The 14019-nt window shown below is 35.2% G+C and overlaps 1 protein-coding gene across 1 annotated transcript in view; it reads left to right on the top strand.

Moving 5' to 3' along the window:
- LOC150087903 (hemicentin-1-like) overlaps positions 1-14019 on the top strand; it is a 1496027-nt gene that overhangs the window by 213922 nt on the left and 1268086 nt on the right. The window contains exon 16 of the mRNA XM_090369959.1: positions 11054-11329. Within this exon, the coding sequence (XP_090226085.1) occupies positions 11054-11329 (276 nt within the window). The remainder of the gene's footprint in view (positions 1-11053; positions 11330-14019) is intronic.

The following is a 14019-nucleotide window of genomic DNA, read 5'->3' as shown; positions in this document are numbered from 1 at the left end:
AGTTTTCTTCCTGGTGATATTTATTCGAGCCAATGGGAGAAGCGGGATTAGGGTGACGTGGTACAAGTGGGTGGGGCAATTACGTCACTACAAATGCTCAGGTAAATAATTACATAGGTGATTTCCTGATTAGACTTCGATCAGTGCATTATAACGTTAGTATAATTATGAGGGGAGTAGAAGATTTGACTTAGTCTGTCATACCTCTACATTTTTCATGGGACAAAATGGGAAATAAATGGCATTGACGTAAAAATGTGTGGTAAAGTGGTCGCTCAATTTAATAGCACCTCACTGCAAGATATCAAGAGGTTTCATTTGAAATTATTATTACACGAAGTGAAATGTCTAAGACGTTTCGAAGATGTGAGAACTGTGAATGGAGTAATGTATGAGACTTTTCAAGAAGCCGCTCGAGTGGCTGGTCTAAGCAAATTGGTCGATCATGTAAAGGAAACTCTTTCCGAAGTGCCTTCAGTAATGATGCTGAGCAGGTTAAGACATTTTTTTGTATATTTGATATTGGTTGGGGGTTGGCAAGTGAAGTGAGCAGGGGCAGAGCCCCCTTATTGTTATCTGTAGTAGTGGTAGTGTAATAGTAGTAGTACTGGCTAATGATGCAAGGAAGCAAACTTATACAGTATTAGTCATTAAAAAAAAAAAAACCACGGTCAACATTGTCTGTCCATCCTCCCTACTAATATATCCAATTCTTCCTTAAAAATTTTTTAAAAATTAAAAAAAAAAGAAAAATTTCTTAAATTTTCACATATTTATCCTGCCACCATCCTTTTCAATTTAAGTTTATTCCCCTTATGTGTCAAGAAAGAGTTAGAATACCATTATCAAGTTTACATTTAAAGCCGTAAGCACTTCAGTCAATTATCCTCACAGATGTCTAGTTTTTAAGTGCCACAGTTTGCATAACCAAACTTTTTTGTGATATGAGTAATCCCTTTGTGTTTTTGACTAACCTAGTTGATCTTCTCTGCACCTGTTCCAAGAGATTCACATCTTTCTTAAAATGAGGCTTCCAGAGTTGTATGGAACAGAGTTAAATATCATTGCCTTATACCGGGGGTGGCCAACAAGTCGACTGCGATTTACCAGTCGCAATCTTGGCCATCCCCGCTAGGCTTGTTTAGTGAAAATTCAAGGAAAAAGAAAAGTATTGCATACAGAAGATTCTTGTAGAGAGCATAGAGTATGTGTCGAATTCTTATTTAGCTTACTTAATGTTAATAACTGAACATACTTATACGTTAATTTAATATCCTTTGATTTAAAATGAATACTACGAAAAAGAGTAAAACGTATTATTTTCATCAAGAGCGGGAACTAGAATACTTTTTTGTAATGATAAAAGAAAAATGTTGTTTGATTTACAATGCTTTCGTGGCTGTATCCAAAAAAGGAAATTTAAAAAGGCACTTCAATGCACTCCATGGTAATACCAATCAGATTATCCGATTGGTATTTACCATATTTCTAATAGTGACCTTAGAAAATATAAATTAAAACAACTTAAATCCAGATTATTTGCACAACAAGATTTCCTGATGACACCTAATTTACAGTCTAAAGCAGTAACTGTAGCGTCATTCAGGGGTGGGCAGAAGGGGCATATGCCCCCTTAACCAAAAATTTGAAATTAAAGAAAAAGAAGGCAGGAGGCATTCTAAAAAAAAAAAAAAAAAACTCAAAACCTTGGTCATGGTGACACCCTTACAATGATACCCCTTACAATGGTATACCTTAAAATGATACCTTACAATGATATCCCCCCTTACAATGATACCTGGACCTGGTCAGCATGCCCCCCTTACAACGACACCTGGATACGCCACTGGCATCATTTAAAGTGAGTCATCTTCTTGCAAAAAAATGCAAATTATTTTCTGATGGTCAATTCATCAAAGACACATTTTTAGAAATAATAGATTCTCTTTTTGAAAATTTTAAGAACAAAAATGAAATTAAAAGTGCTCTTTAAGATCTGCAATTATCTTGAAATACTGTGATGCGATGCATCGAAAAAATGAGTAAAAATGTGAGCAAACAATTGCGTGCTCATATTGCTAATTATATATCCTTTTCTTTACAACTAGATGAATCTACAGATGTCAGTGATACAGCTCAATTGGTCGTTTTTAATTGTATGGTTTTCGATGATTCTACCACTAGAGAAGAACTGCTGGGTATGGTTTCGTTAAAAGAAAGAACTAGAGGCCTTGATATATTTAACACATTCAAAAATTTTATTGAAAAAATTAAATTACGACTATTTAAGCTCGTATCAATACAACAGATGGAGCTAAAGCAATGACAGGGCATCTTAACGGATTCATCGCATTGTTTTTTTTTTAGGAGCATTAGCAACTAAGGCCATATTGCTCCGGGGATATGCGGTGGTCATTCCCTGACCTTTCCGCATTGCATTGTGCCAAAAGGATTATAAATTCCCAGATTTTTTGAGTTACCACTATATCATCCACCAAGAAGTGTTAGCCAGCAAAAGATTAAATGCTAAAAGTGCTATGGACTAAATGCTAAAAGTGTTATAGCTTTTAAAATCATGAATTCCATTGGAGGACAATCTCTTCAAAGGAGACTTTTCAAATTGCAACTCGATGAAAATGAACCAGATCTGATTCAGCCACCTCACACAGATGTGAGGTGGCTGAATTAGAGTAAGTTTCTACAGAGATTTTGAAATTTGCTGAATGAAATAAAAAAATTGTTGATCAAAGGGGAAATGATTATCAGTAGCTACAAGATAAGGAGTGATTGTGTGATCTGGCTTTTTTTGGCAGATTTTACCAGTAAATTACCAGTAATTTTCCTTATAATTCCAAATTTGGAATTACAAGGAAAAAATAAAAATGTGGGTGACATGATTAGAAGTATTTCTGCATATAAATATCAATTTTTGGCAATGGCTAAGGATCTCAAAGAAAAAAATTCGGTCATTTTGCAAATATGCAAGATCATTTGCAAAAATATCCTGTTTTTGAATTTATTAGTGAGAAATATGTTTCTGAAATTGAGAAAGTTGTGGATGATTTTGAAACCAGATTCAGTGATTTTAAAACAATTGAAGACATTGTTTAATATATTTCTTATCCATTTAATGTCGACTTAGATATGAAACAAATTGCAGAAAAAATCTGAGATTTTTCACATGGAGAAAATATTACTTTAAAAAATAAAATTATTACATTGTGAAACAATATCTTCCTAAAAGCCAGATCATTAGAAAAAGACTTTTGAAAATATGTTTGCCGAGAAAAGTACCCAAATGTAATAAAATGCAGTGTACTCCTGTTTTGGTTCCACATCTATGTGAATCTGCCTTTTCGTAGAAATTATCGGAAATTATATCTTGAATAATTCTTCAAAATATCCAAGATATAATCTCCAAACATCTTCTTGAACTCTTGCTAAGTTCAGTCAGTCACAACTCTGTATACACATTACACTCTGCTATTTGGCAAAAGCAACATCATGATCTGCTCTCTGTTCTCTCTTTGGTATTATTTCTTCTCCTCTTTTTCAAGAGGAGAAGAAACATTACCACATATTCTTTTCTGCAGATAACTGGATTTGGCAAAGTGTTTGAAAAACCCCTAAGCAGAAATGCCGAAGAGAAAATGTACCTTTAATGATGAATATTCAAAACAGTGGAGTTTCATCAAGAGAGAAAGAACTGATAATGAAGTGGAGTATGAACTGCACAAATGCTACATAAAATTGGTCATGGCTGGAAATCTGAAGTAACTGACCATGTTACTTCAGATTACCATAGTACAAAAAAAAAGCATAAAAGGAAATACACTTTTGCAAAATATTGCACAGTACTTTCGAGCGAAAAATCCAGGTGAGGACCACCTTACCATAGCAGGTGAGGACCACCTTACCATAGCAGGTGAGTTGATATTTGGGTCTCATGGCCTATCATATTGTTAAACACCACCATTCCTTTAGATTACCTGATTGCAACAATGAACTATTTAAAATTTAAAGAAATATTTTGTGAGTCTGAAATGCCAGGGGCTCACATCTGTTGAGTATGGGCTTGGCACACCCAGGGTCTTGAGCTGGATATCATCATTCTTCTCTTTCTTGGTGATTCTTTTCTATTTCTGATTCTCTCTCTCTCTGCCTCTCTCAGGGTAACTCGGAAATTTTTTTTTGGCTGGTGCAGCATAAGCCTCAGGCTTCCTTGCATTATATTGGTAGTAATAATAATAATAATAATAATAATAATATTCATGCTCACAAATTAAAACAGCAGCTCTTATTAAAAATGTTAATTGGGTATTTTGTAAACAAGATTTATTGGCAGATTTAAAAAGATCACTGTGTTTCGGATTAGCTACAGATGCAAGCACCATAAAATGGAAAAGATTTTCCCTTTAGTTGTTCATTAGTTTTGCAAAACAAAATGAATTAAAATAAAAATATTAAAAATTGAATCACTACCAAACGAAACTTCCAATTCCGTTGTTGATTTCTTGATTAATACGCTTTGTGAGTATGGTGTTGATTTAAAAAAAAGTGCACTGCTTATGGAACAGATAACCTAACACAAATTTTGGGGAACTATGAAGAAAAGCCCACAAAAATGTCTTTTATAAATTATGTGATAAAGTTAATCTCAATTTACTAGACATTGGATGTTCTGCGCATATTTTGCATAGTGCAGTGCAGTCAGGAGCTGAGCGATTATCTTTTCAACTTATGCAGTACATACCAAGTGACTGAAAAATGTTTGTTCTCTATTAGATATGCAGTAGAAAAAGTTAGTAGTAGTAGTAATGGCAAATCATGCAAGAAAGCAAGCTTATATAGCATCAGCCAAAAAAAAAAAAAAAAATCTACAGAGTTCACCCATCTGTACTCTACAAGAATTTGTCTAGTTCTTCCTTGAATTAATTCAACCCATCAAGTTCTATGACAACAGATAGAAGCCTGTTCCAACAATCAACTACCTGCTGGCTGAAGGCAAACTTTTGCATATCTATCCTGCAACCATGCTTCCTCAACTTGAATTTATGCTCCCTCATGTGTGTAGTCCCAGTAAGTGGAGAAATGCCATTAACATTTAGCTTACTTGATCCATTCAAGGTTTTAAGCACCTCAATCAGATCTCCTCACAGGTGCCTAGTCTTGAGATGCTGCAATTTGCAGAGCTAAAGCCTTTCTAGGTAAGAGCAGTCTTTTGTTTCCTTCACCAGTCTGGTTGCCCTTCTCTGCACATGTTCCAGCAGATCTGCATTCTTCCTAAAGTGAGGCCTCCAGACCTGTATACAATACTCAAGTTGCAGCTTAATCATTGCCTTATACAAAAGGATAATGACCTCCTTATCCCTGCTAGCAAAGTTTCTGTATATCATTGACAATACCACATGAGCTGTCCCAGCAGTATGTCTGCACTGCTCAGAGAATTTCATGTCTGACTGCACGATTACCCCCAGTTATTGACTGATTCAGAAATTTGTTCTTTGAGTTTGTACAATGCAGTAGAGATAATATTAAAAATGTTTGAAGCACCGAAAGAATATTTTTATTCAGAATAAAAGTCCCTGAAATTTATCGTGAAATTTTTTGAATCACTAGAAATGAAGCATACTTCCTTGCAATCCTTAATAAACCTTCTTGGTTTATTTAATAAACAAATTTTAAAAATCAAAGTTGCACAAAATAGCATAATTGAGGTAAAGAATTACTTCCTAAAAACCATTGACATGCTTGCATTATGCACTGACCAAAAATTTATTCCTTTTGGTGCCCTCAGTTTTATTAGATAATAATAATAATAAAAGGATGAAATAAAATCATGTAAAGAGGAATTTTTTGAGATATGCATTACAAACTATGACTGTCTAAAAATGGGTTGAACTCTTACTGAAAATTAAGTATATGGAGTGGATGCTCTTAAAAAGTTCTCCAGTTTGGGAAGATGTGCAAAATATGTTATTGACATGGGTTTGCAAGTTGAAGAAAATTTGATATTTAATTGGTTTCCATTGCCTAAAAATTTGATTACGGAAGAATTGAAAAAAAGGAATGATGAGTGGCTTAACAGATTTGCTACGGCCGGTGGTCTTATTTTTTTTCTTCAAAATTTCAATTTCAAGGACAGGCCTCAGAATTTGAGAAATTGTGTAGCTTTTTGTTTGCCATTTCAGCACACAATGGAAATGTGGGAAGAATATTTTCACAAATAGAAATTCAATGCCCTATGAATGAAATTGCTTGAATATAAAAACTATCGACTCCGTAACGATGTATAAATTTAATTTGAATTTAACATGCAAAAATTTCTGTGACAATTAAAAATGATAAAAAGTTGATCAAGGAAGACATTTAAAGTATGAAGTCATATAAAATATGATTGAAAGCACTATTTACTCCATGGTGAAATATGTAATTTGTTTGTTTTTTCAATGAATTATTGTTTATATATTCTTCTGTGAACATATTAATTTGAATTTTAGAATATTAAAAAACAACAGTGGGTCCACTGTTGTTTTGTATATTTATCAATGATATTGATGAAGGTATATCAGGCTTAGTATTGAAGTTTGCAGATGATACAAAGGTTGGCAGGGTTGTTAATGACAGTAATGGCAGTGTGTTACTGCAACAGGATCTAGACAATTGGGCAGATGGGCTGAGAAGTGGCAACTGAAGTTTAACATTGAAAAATGCAAAGTACTGCATATGGGTAGAAGTAACCCCCAGAGAAACGTACCAACTGTGTGGTACTACACTTAAGGAGGTAGAAAATGAAAAAGACCTGGGAGTAATTGTGCAGTCAGATATGAAGTTTTCTGAGCAATGTAGACAGGCTGCCAGGGCAGGTCATGGGATGTTGTCAATGATATACAGGAATTTTGTTAGCAGGGAAAAGGAGGTGATTCTCCTTCTGTATAAGGCAATGGTCAGGCCACGCCTTGAGTACTGCATGCAGGTCTGGAGGCCTCATTTTAGGAAGGATGTAGATTTGCTTGAGCGAGTACAGAGAAGGGCAACAAGATTTTTGAGGGGAATGAAGGGATCTTCTTAGAGAGGCTTAAGTTCTGCAAATTGGAGCAGCTGGAGACTAGCCACCTGCAAGGTGATCTGATTGAAATTGGGACTTAGGAAACAATTTGTTAAGGCCATGGATCAAGATGGACCAGCTTTCAAATACCTCAAGGAAAAATTTCCAAGACTTAGCGATGCCAAAATAAAGGAATTCGTGTTCATTGGCCCACAAATATGTGACCTTCTCAAGGATGAACACTTTGACCAGATCCTCCATGGTGATGAGAAAGGGGCCTGGATGCTTTTAAACTTGTAGCAACAAACTCTCTGGGAAACAACAAAGCAGTTAACTATAAACAGCTTGTGAGAAACCTGTTATTATGCTTTAAATTAGGCTGCAACATATCATTAAAAATACACTTTCTTCACTTCCATCTGGACTTTTTTCTAGACAACTGGTGCCTCCGTAGCCAGGTGGGAAGGAGCAGCAGTGCGTAGCACATGCTTCTTTATTAGACCGGGGTTCGAGCCCGTCACCACCAAATACGGAGAATGCGGAAAGGTCAGGGAATGACCACCGCATATCCCGGAGCAATATGGCCTTAGTTGTTAATGCTCCTAAAAACTAAATAACAAACAATCTAGACAATGTAGTGCATTAAGTGCACTATAGTTGTCTAGAAAACTGTTTATATTGAAAAACTAGTCTTAGTTTTTCAGTATAAGATATATTAAAACAGTATGGTTGATATTCTTTATTTATCCTGCTTTAGGCCTACATAGCAAATTTTATAGAATATAATATGGCAGGTATCTCAAAACTTGAGCAAAATAATTTTTTTAATGCTGATTTCTCAATCTGTACATGCAAAACAATATAGAAAAAATACTTTCATCAAAGAAACAAAAAAATGAAAATTTGCTGACCAGAGTTATTCATCTGATTATGAAGCTCAATTACAATTTTATTGTAATAGAATTGTAATTTTATTGTAACTTTGCTGTAGTTATCAAAACAACTCAATGAGATTTTACGCATGCAGTTGGCAGCCTTGATTCCAGTAAGCATTGTGATAGTACTGCCTTAAAATGATAACAGTGCAGGAGAAAGCAATGTACATGTTGTGGCTGTGGGATACCAAATCTCCAGTGATTGTAAAGAGACATTTTCAATGGGAATTCCAGAAAGATCCACCCATGGAACAGTCAATGAGGCAGTGGTTGAAATAGTTTCAAGAAACCAGCAGTGTGCTGCACTAGAAAGGAGCAGGTAGTCCTGTTGTATCTGCAGATAAAGTTTTGGAAATTTGGGAATTGTTTTACCTGAAATCCTACAAAATCTGTCTGCTGGGTAAGCCTGCAGCTGCAAATACTGCGAGTGACATTGCCCATGTGATTCACAAGAGATTGAAACTTTATGCTTACAAAGTGCAGATCATTCAGGAAATTAAGCTTTGCAACAAACCACAATGAGAGGAATTCACTGTTCACATTCTAAACCATATAGACGAATATGAGCACTTTCTGGAAAATGTTGTTTTCATGGATAAAATGGCATTCCACCTGTCTGTTAAATTTAACAGACACAATTTTCATACATGGGGATCTGATAATCCCCACACAGTGAACATGAGTGTAATAATCCCAAGGTAAACATGTGGTGTGTGCTGTCCTTCAGCCAGGTGGTTGGGCCATTTTTCTTCAATGAAAATGCTGTGAACTCTGCAAATTACCTAGATGTGCTTAAATCATATGCAGCTGCATTTGTTCTATCAGCAAGATGGAGCACCACCACACTGAGTTTTCGTGTGTGTGTGTGATTTCTTAAAAAAAAATTTCTTCTGCACATCAGCTGGGATGGTACCATTACATGGCTTCCTTGTTTGAGGAAATTACACCTATGGATTCCTTTATATGGGACTACGTAAAGGACAAGATGTATGCAGAAAAAGTTAACAGTGTCACAGAGTTCAAAGACTAGATTGAACAGGCAGTGGCTTCCATTTCTCAAGAGATGCTTCAAAACACATGGAATGAAATTGGCTACTGTCTTGACATTCTACATGCTACCAAAGGTGCCCAAGTGGAGGTTTACTGAAGTGCAGTTGTGTGATAAGAATTTCTTTGAGTTACTTTATTAAGTGCAGCAAACCTTTTTACAATACCTATTACAATAAAATTTTAATCAAGCAGGGTTGAGAAATACAGTGTCCATAAATTAGGTGAGTAATTTATGGACACTGTATTTCTCAACCCTGCTTATTAATAAATGAACTGGATAAAAGGCCCCTTGATACAGGAGAATGTAATGTTTGATTTTTTTTAAAGTGCAAAATTTTATTAAGGTGTCAATTTCATGTAGAAATTTTATCAATTTATATATGAAGGCTCTCATTATAATATTATAATACCACTTATAATATTATAATTATAAATAATAATAATTACATAAATAATAATAATAATAATAATTAATAATAATTATTATAATTATAATAATTATATAATAATTATAAATAATTATACTTATTATATTACCTATTATAATATTATAATACCTATTGTATTATTGGTATTATAATATTAGTATACTATAATAATTATATTATTAATATATATTAATAATATAATATATAATAATTATATATTATATCGAGTGACAAAATCTTTAATGACTAAGTATGGAGCTTTCATGGTAAACGAACCCCTTCTTCAGCAAAAGACATACAAAATACTAACAAAATATAGACGTTAGAGATAGAATTAAAATAAAATAAATACCAAGTGAATTGCACGTGCTCTAATGCACACATGGCTGTGTGATTGAACACTATTGACTAGATTGGCATTCATTGTTGGTGCACGGATGAGTGTGGGTTTGCTGCCAGCACTTCTCAAGTTTCAAGACTGTTGATTCCAAGATAGGGTGCAGCCTCATACCCTTGCAGCGATTTGGACAGCTTTTGGATAGCATGATATGTTCAACAATTCTAGCCAAAGGCAGTGAAGGAAGTGTCGGGATTGGTCGATCACCTAGGCAAATCGATCTGTCATGTTCTGCAAGGTGATCCTGAAGGCATCTAGAGCTCTCCCCTATATAGCAACTGCTGCAATCATTGCAGTTATGTGGTATACTACTCCACTATGTAAGAGAGTAAGGAAGTTTTAACATTCGAAACTATGTAAGGAAGTCTTAACATTCGAAACCAGAGAATGCATACAGCTCCTACCAGGGAGCTGTATGCATTTTATGTTGTACTTGCAGAGGATTTTAGAAATCTGGTCCAACATGCCTGGATAGTAAGGAATATAGGCAGTAGATATATTGTGACATGGGGACAACATTCTTCGATGGGTCATAAACTCTTGTGCTTGTAGCAAGCACTTGTCTAATACATGGGTTGGGTACCCACAATTGACTAGGTCAGTTCTTACTCTGGAAATCTTGGTGCGTCTAGCTTCCTCTGAGCTGGAATGGCTCCACGCTCGAGAGAATAGAGCACATGCAGTGCTGTTTAGATGGCAAGGGGTGTGGGCTGATCTGTAGTTGGTAAACCACCGGCACCACATTGGCTTATGGTACACCGAGGTTTCCACGCGTGGGCCCACTCGTTTCACTAGAACATCCAGGAATGGAAGGGACCCGTTCACTTCTAACTCTACAGTGAACTGGATAAAAAGTGACAAGGAGTTGAGGTACTCTAACAGTGTTGTCTCTGAACCATGTTGGTTGATGGTGAACATATCATTGACATATCTGCACCACATTGTATATATTATAATTATTAGTAAAATATTTTTTAAGTGCAAGATTTTTATTAAGATGTTAATTCCATGTAAAAATTTTATCAATTGCTATAGGAAGGCTCTTATGTCAGCTATATTATATTAATATTATTTCACATTAATCTGTTGTTGTTGTTGTCTTGTTTTGTATAATTAGAATTGCATACCACAGTTATTAATTATACTTTTTATAAGTATTATAGTACTTATGGTAATTATTGTTTATATTTTTTAGTTCCACCTACAATATTTCAAGATGGAGTAAAAGAGCTTACTGTAATAGAAGACTCATCAGCCATTCTGCAGTGTAATGTTGAAGGTGACCCAGCACCTGTAATATCATGGCAAAAAAATGGGCTGCCTATTTTGCCACATCATACACATTATAAAATTAGACCTGATGATAGCCTTGAAATAGTACATGCAGAACAAACTGATGATGCCACTTATGTTTGCACTGCTGCCAATTTAGCTGGGGTTACAAACAAAGCTATTGTCCTTCATGTTCAAGGTAATATTATTAAAAAAATCCTTTTTTAATATTGTTACTAGAAACAGGTTCAGGTGAATCAATTAATATTTGTTCCTAATAAGTATTACACGTGATCAAGAAAGAGAAAAATATTTTAAAATACTATGTTATATTGCTTTGCAAATTCTATAAGTTAAAGTGATTTCTTGTGGTAAAGGAGTTTACCACTTCATATTATTTTTAATATAGGGTGTATGATAAGTTACTCCCTGTTTTAAAATTCACAGAATGTCCCTAAGTTGCAACAAACTGACTTATTCAGTAATTGAGGTTTTCAGTCATAGACATTCATTTGCATTTTGTGCCTTCACTTATTTCTGTGTTATCCTGCATTTCCTTAGATGAACAGGGATATTATTAACTATTAATTGTAACGTACATTGCTGAGAATTTGATTAAATTTTGTTCTCAGTTCATCAAGGTATTTTGTTTTAAACTTCTTTCTTAGTCCCTCTTCCGCAGAAAGAAGTCACAAGGGGTAAGGTCTAGGCTGCAAGCAGGACATCATTATCCAGTCCATCGTCCTGGAAATTTGTCATGCAGCTGTGTTTGCACATCATTAAAAAAGTGAGGTGCTCCATACTGTATGAAATGATGATAACTGACATCATTCCATTGAGAATTTATTGCAGTATTTATTAATTCTTTTTGGTGCTTTTCTTATACTTGTAAAAATAACTTTTTGCAAAAGATGTAGAGAATATATTTTGGCACAAGCTATTTATAAAATCTGATATTGAAGTGAATGAACTCATAGTAACAAACATATATACTCATATAAACTTCTAAAAGAAATTTATTCATTTTTTTTCCTAACTAGCTTGGTTGCCACCTTGAATAACCTTAAATGTTAATGCTAGGCATATAACTAATTTTTCAGAATTCAGATTTCTTTATCTCTTGCAGTTTATTTTAGATAAAAGAAAAATTGTTATCCTGTCTTACTTGCATTATCTTCAAAAAATCACTTAGGAGACTTTCTTCTAGTTGAGAAGATTATATGACAAAGTACTGATAGCCTCTGAAATATTCCAACATTGTTTGATAAAAGAGAATGGAAATTTTATTTCAACAGACAAAACCATCTTTCTTAAATAATGTGAATTTAAGCCTGGAATATATCCACATTAAAGTTGAACACTTTCTTGATTTCTGCTTCAAATAAAAATAAGTGCAGATGTACTATACTTAACATTACTATTCTGCTTGATTTTTCTTTTCATATATGATAAAAAGTGATAATTCTACTTTTTAGATTTTTCTTTAAAAAAAACAGGACTTTTTTTCATGCATTTGTTAGAATTATCTTGTGTCCAGTAATTACAGTTGCAAACTTATATATTCAAGTAGCATACAGCCTTGTCAGTCTATAGGATGTTATTGAACAGTTGTGGCCATCCACCCTGCCACATCAGCATGGTTTTGCATATTCCATGACTGATACAATGTGCTGTGAACAACTGCCAAATATATTGAGCCTTCTGGCATTTGATTGTAATGTTTTCTGAATGGTGTAATGGCTTAAACAACTTTTCTGGGCTGTTGCACAAACTTTTTTTGTGGACCTCTTGTAAATTTTTGGAGACTACTTCTTGTGGCATTGATAGTTGCCCTGATTTCCCTTGACTCAAAACTGTCCTTCCTCCCACATCTACAGTCAGTTTTATCCAAAAGAAGATAAGAAATTACACAGTATTGGCAAGGTTCACCTGCAGGAACTGGAGTCTAAAGCAACATACCCTAGCCCTGTTTTACAAAGCAGTATTTATTCCAGCCATCTCATATGCTGCAGGGGTCTAGTATCAGCAGGCAGCTATTGTCACAAATCAGAAGAAGTTAGCCACCATTCAAAGAACAATACTACTTACCATCACCAGAGCCTGTTGCACGGTGAGCACTCCTGCTGTCCAAGTCCTCAATGGGGGTCCTCCCTCTAGATCTTGAAATAATTAGATGTGGCATGCTGTATCATCTGGCCAAGGGAATCTCCACTACCACCATTGGATACACCACCAACCCAGCAATCAATCATAAGACAGAGAAAAGGCACCTTCTTGCTCACTTGCAGCAGGCCTGGCAGGACAGATGGACGACATCCACTAAGGGAGTTCCTTTGTAAAGTAACGTTCATGTTCCCAAAAGCCCCAAGCTGGTTTTCCCCTGGCCTGTACATAATGTATCTCCTTACAGGCCATGGGTCGATACAATAAAAATTAATGTCTCTGGGTAGATGATCCATGCTGCCACTGTGGCATTGACGAATCTTGCCACCATATAATGTATGACTGTCCTGACTATGAAGGCTTGAGATCTATTTTGATCATAAAGATTACTAACTTGCCAAAGGACCAAGAACATATACTGATTCATACCCACGACAACCATAAATACTTCACCACTTTTGCACAGGATGTCTTCAAGAGACGAAGGACATTAAGGAGCCTATTAAACCACCAAGACCAATAACTTGAGACAGATTCTGGGCACCCCTCCCCATTAGCGTCAACCACCAACCAGCGAAGCTCAACTGAACTGAGATTCACTTCTTGTATCCAAATTCCATCGGGCTGATATCTGCAACTAAATCTGCAGGCAAGATCAATCAATCGGGATGTGATATTACCTCACTTTAACTTTGAAACCACAGGACCCGACTATCCCTTCACAGG

Source organism: Mastigoproctus giganteus, chromosome 3 (genome assembly GCF_048544385.1).
Source record: "Mastigoproctus giganteus isolate SK-2022 chromosome 3, ASM4854438v1, whole genome shotgun sequence".
Taxonomy (NCBI): Eukaryota; Metazoa; Arthropoda; class Arachnida; order Uropygi; family Thelyphonidae; genus Mastigoproctus; species Mastigoproctus giganteus.
Note: the sequence above shows the minus strand (reverse complement) of the source record. Positions and strands in the feature narration are given on the sequence as shown.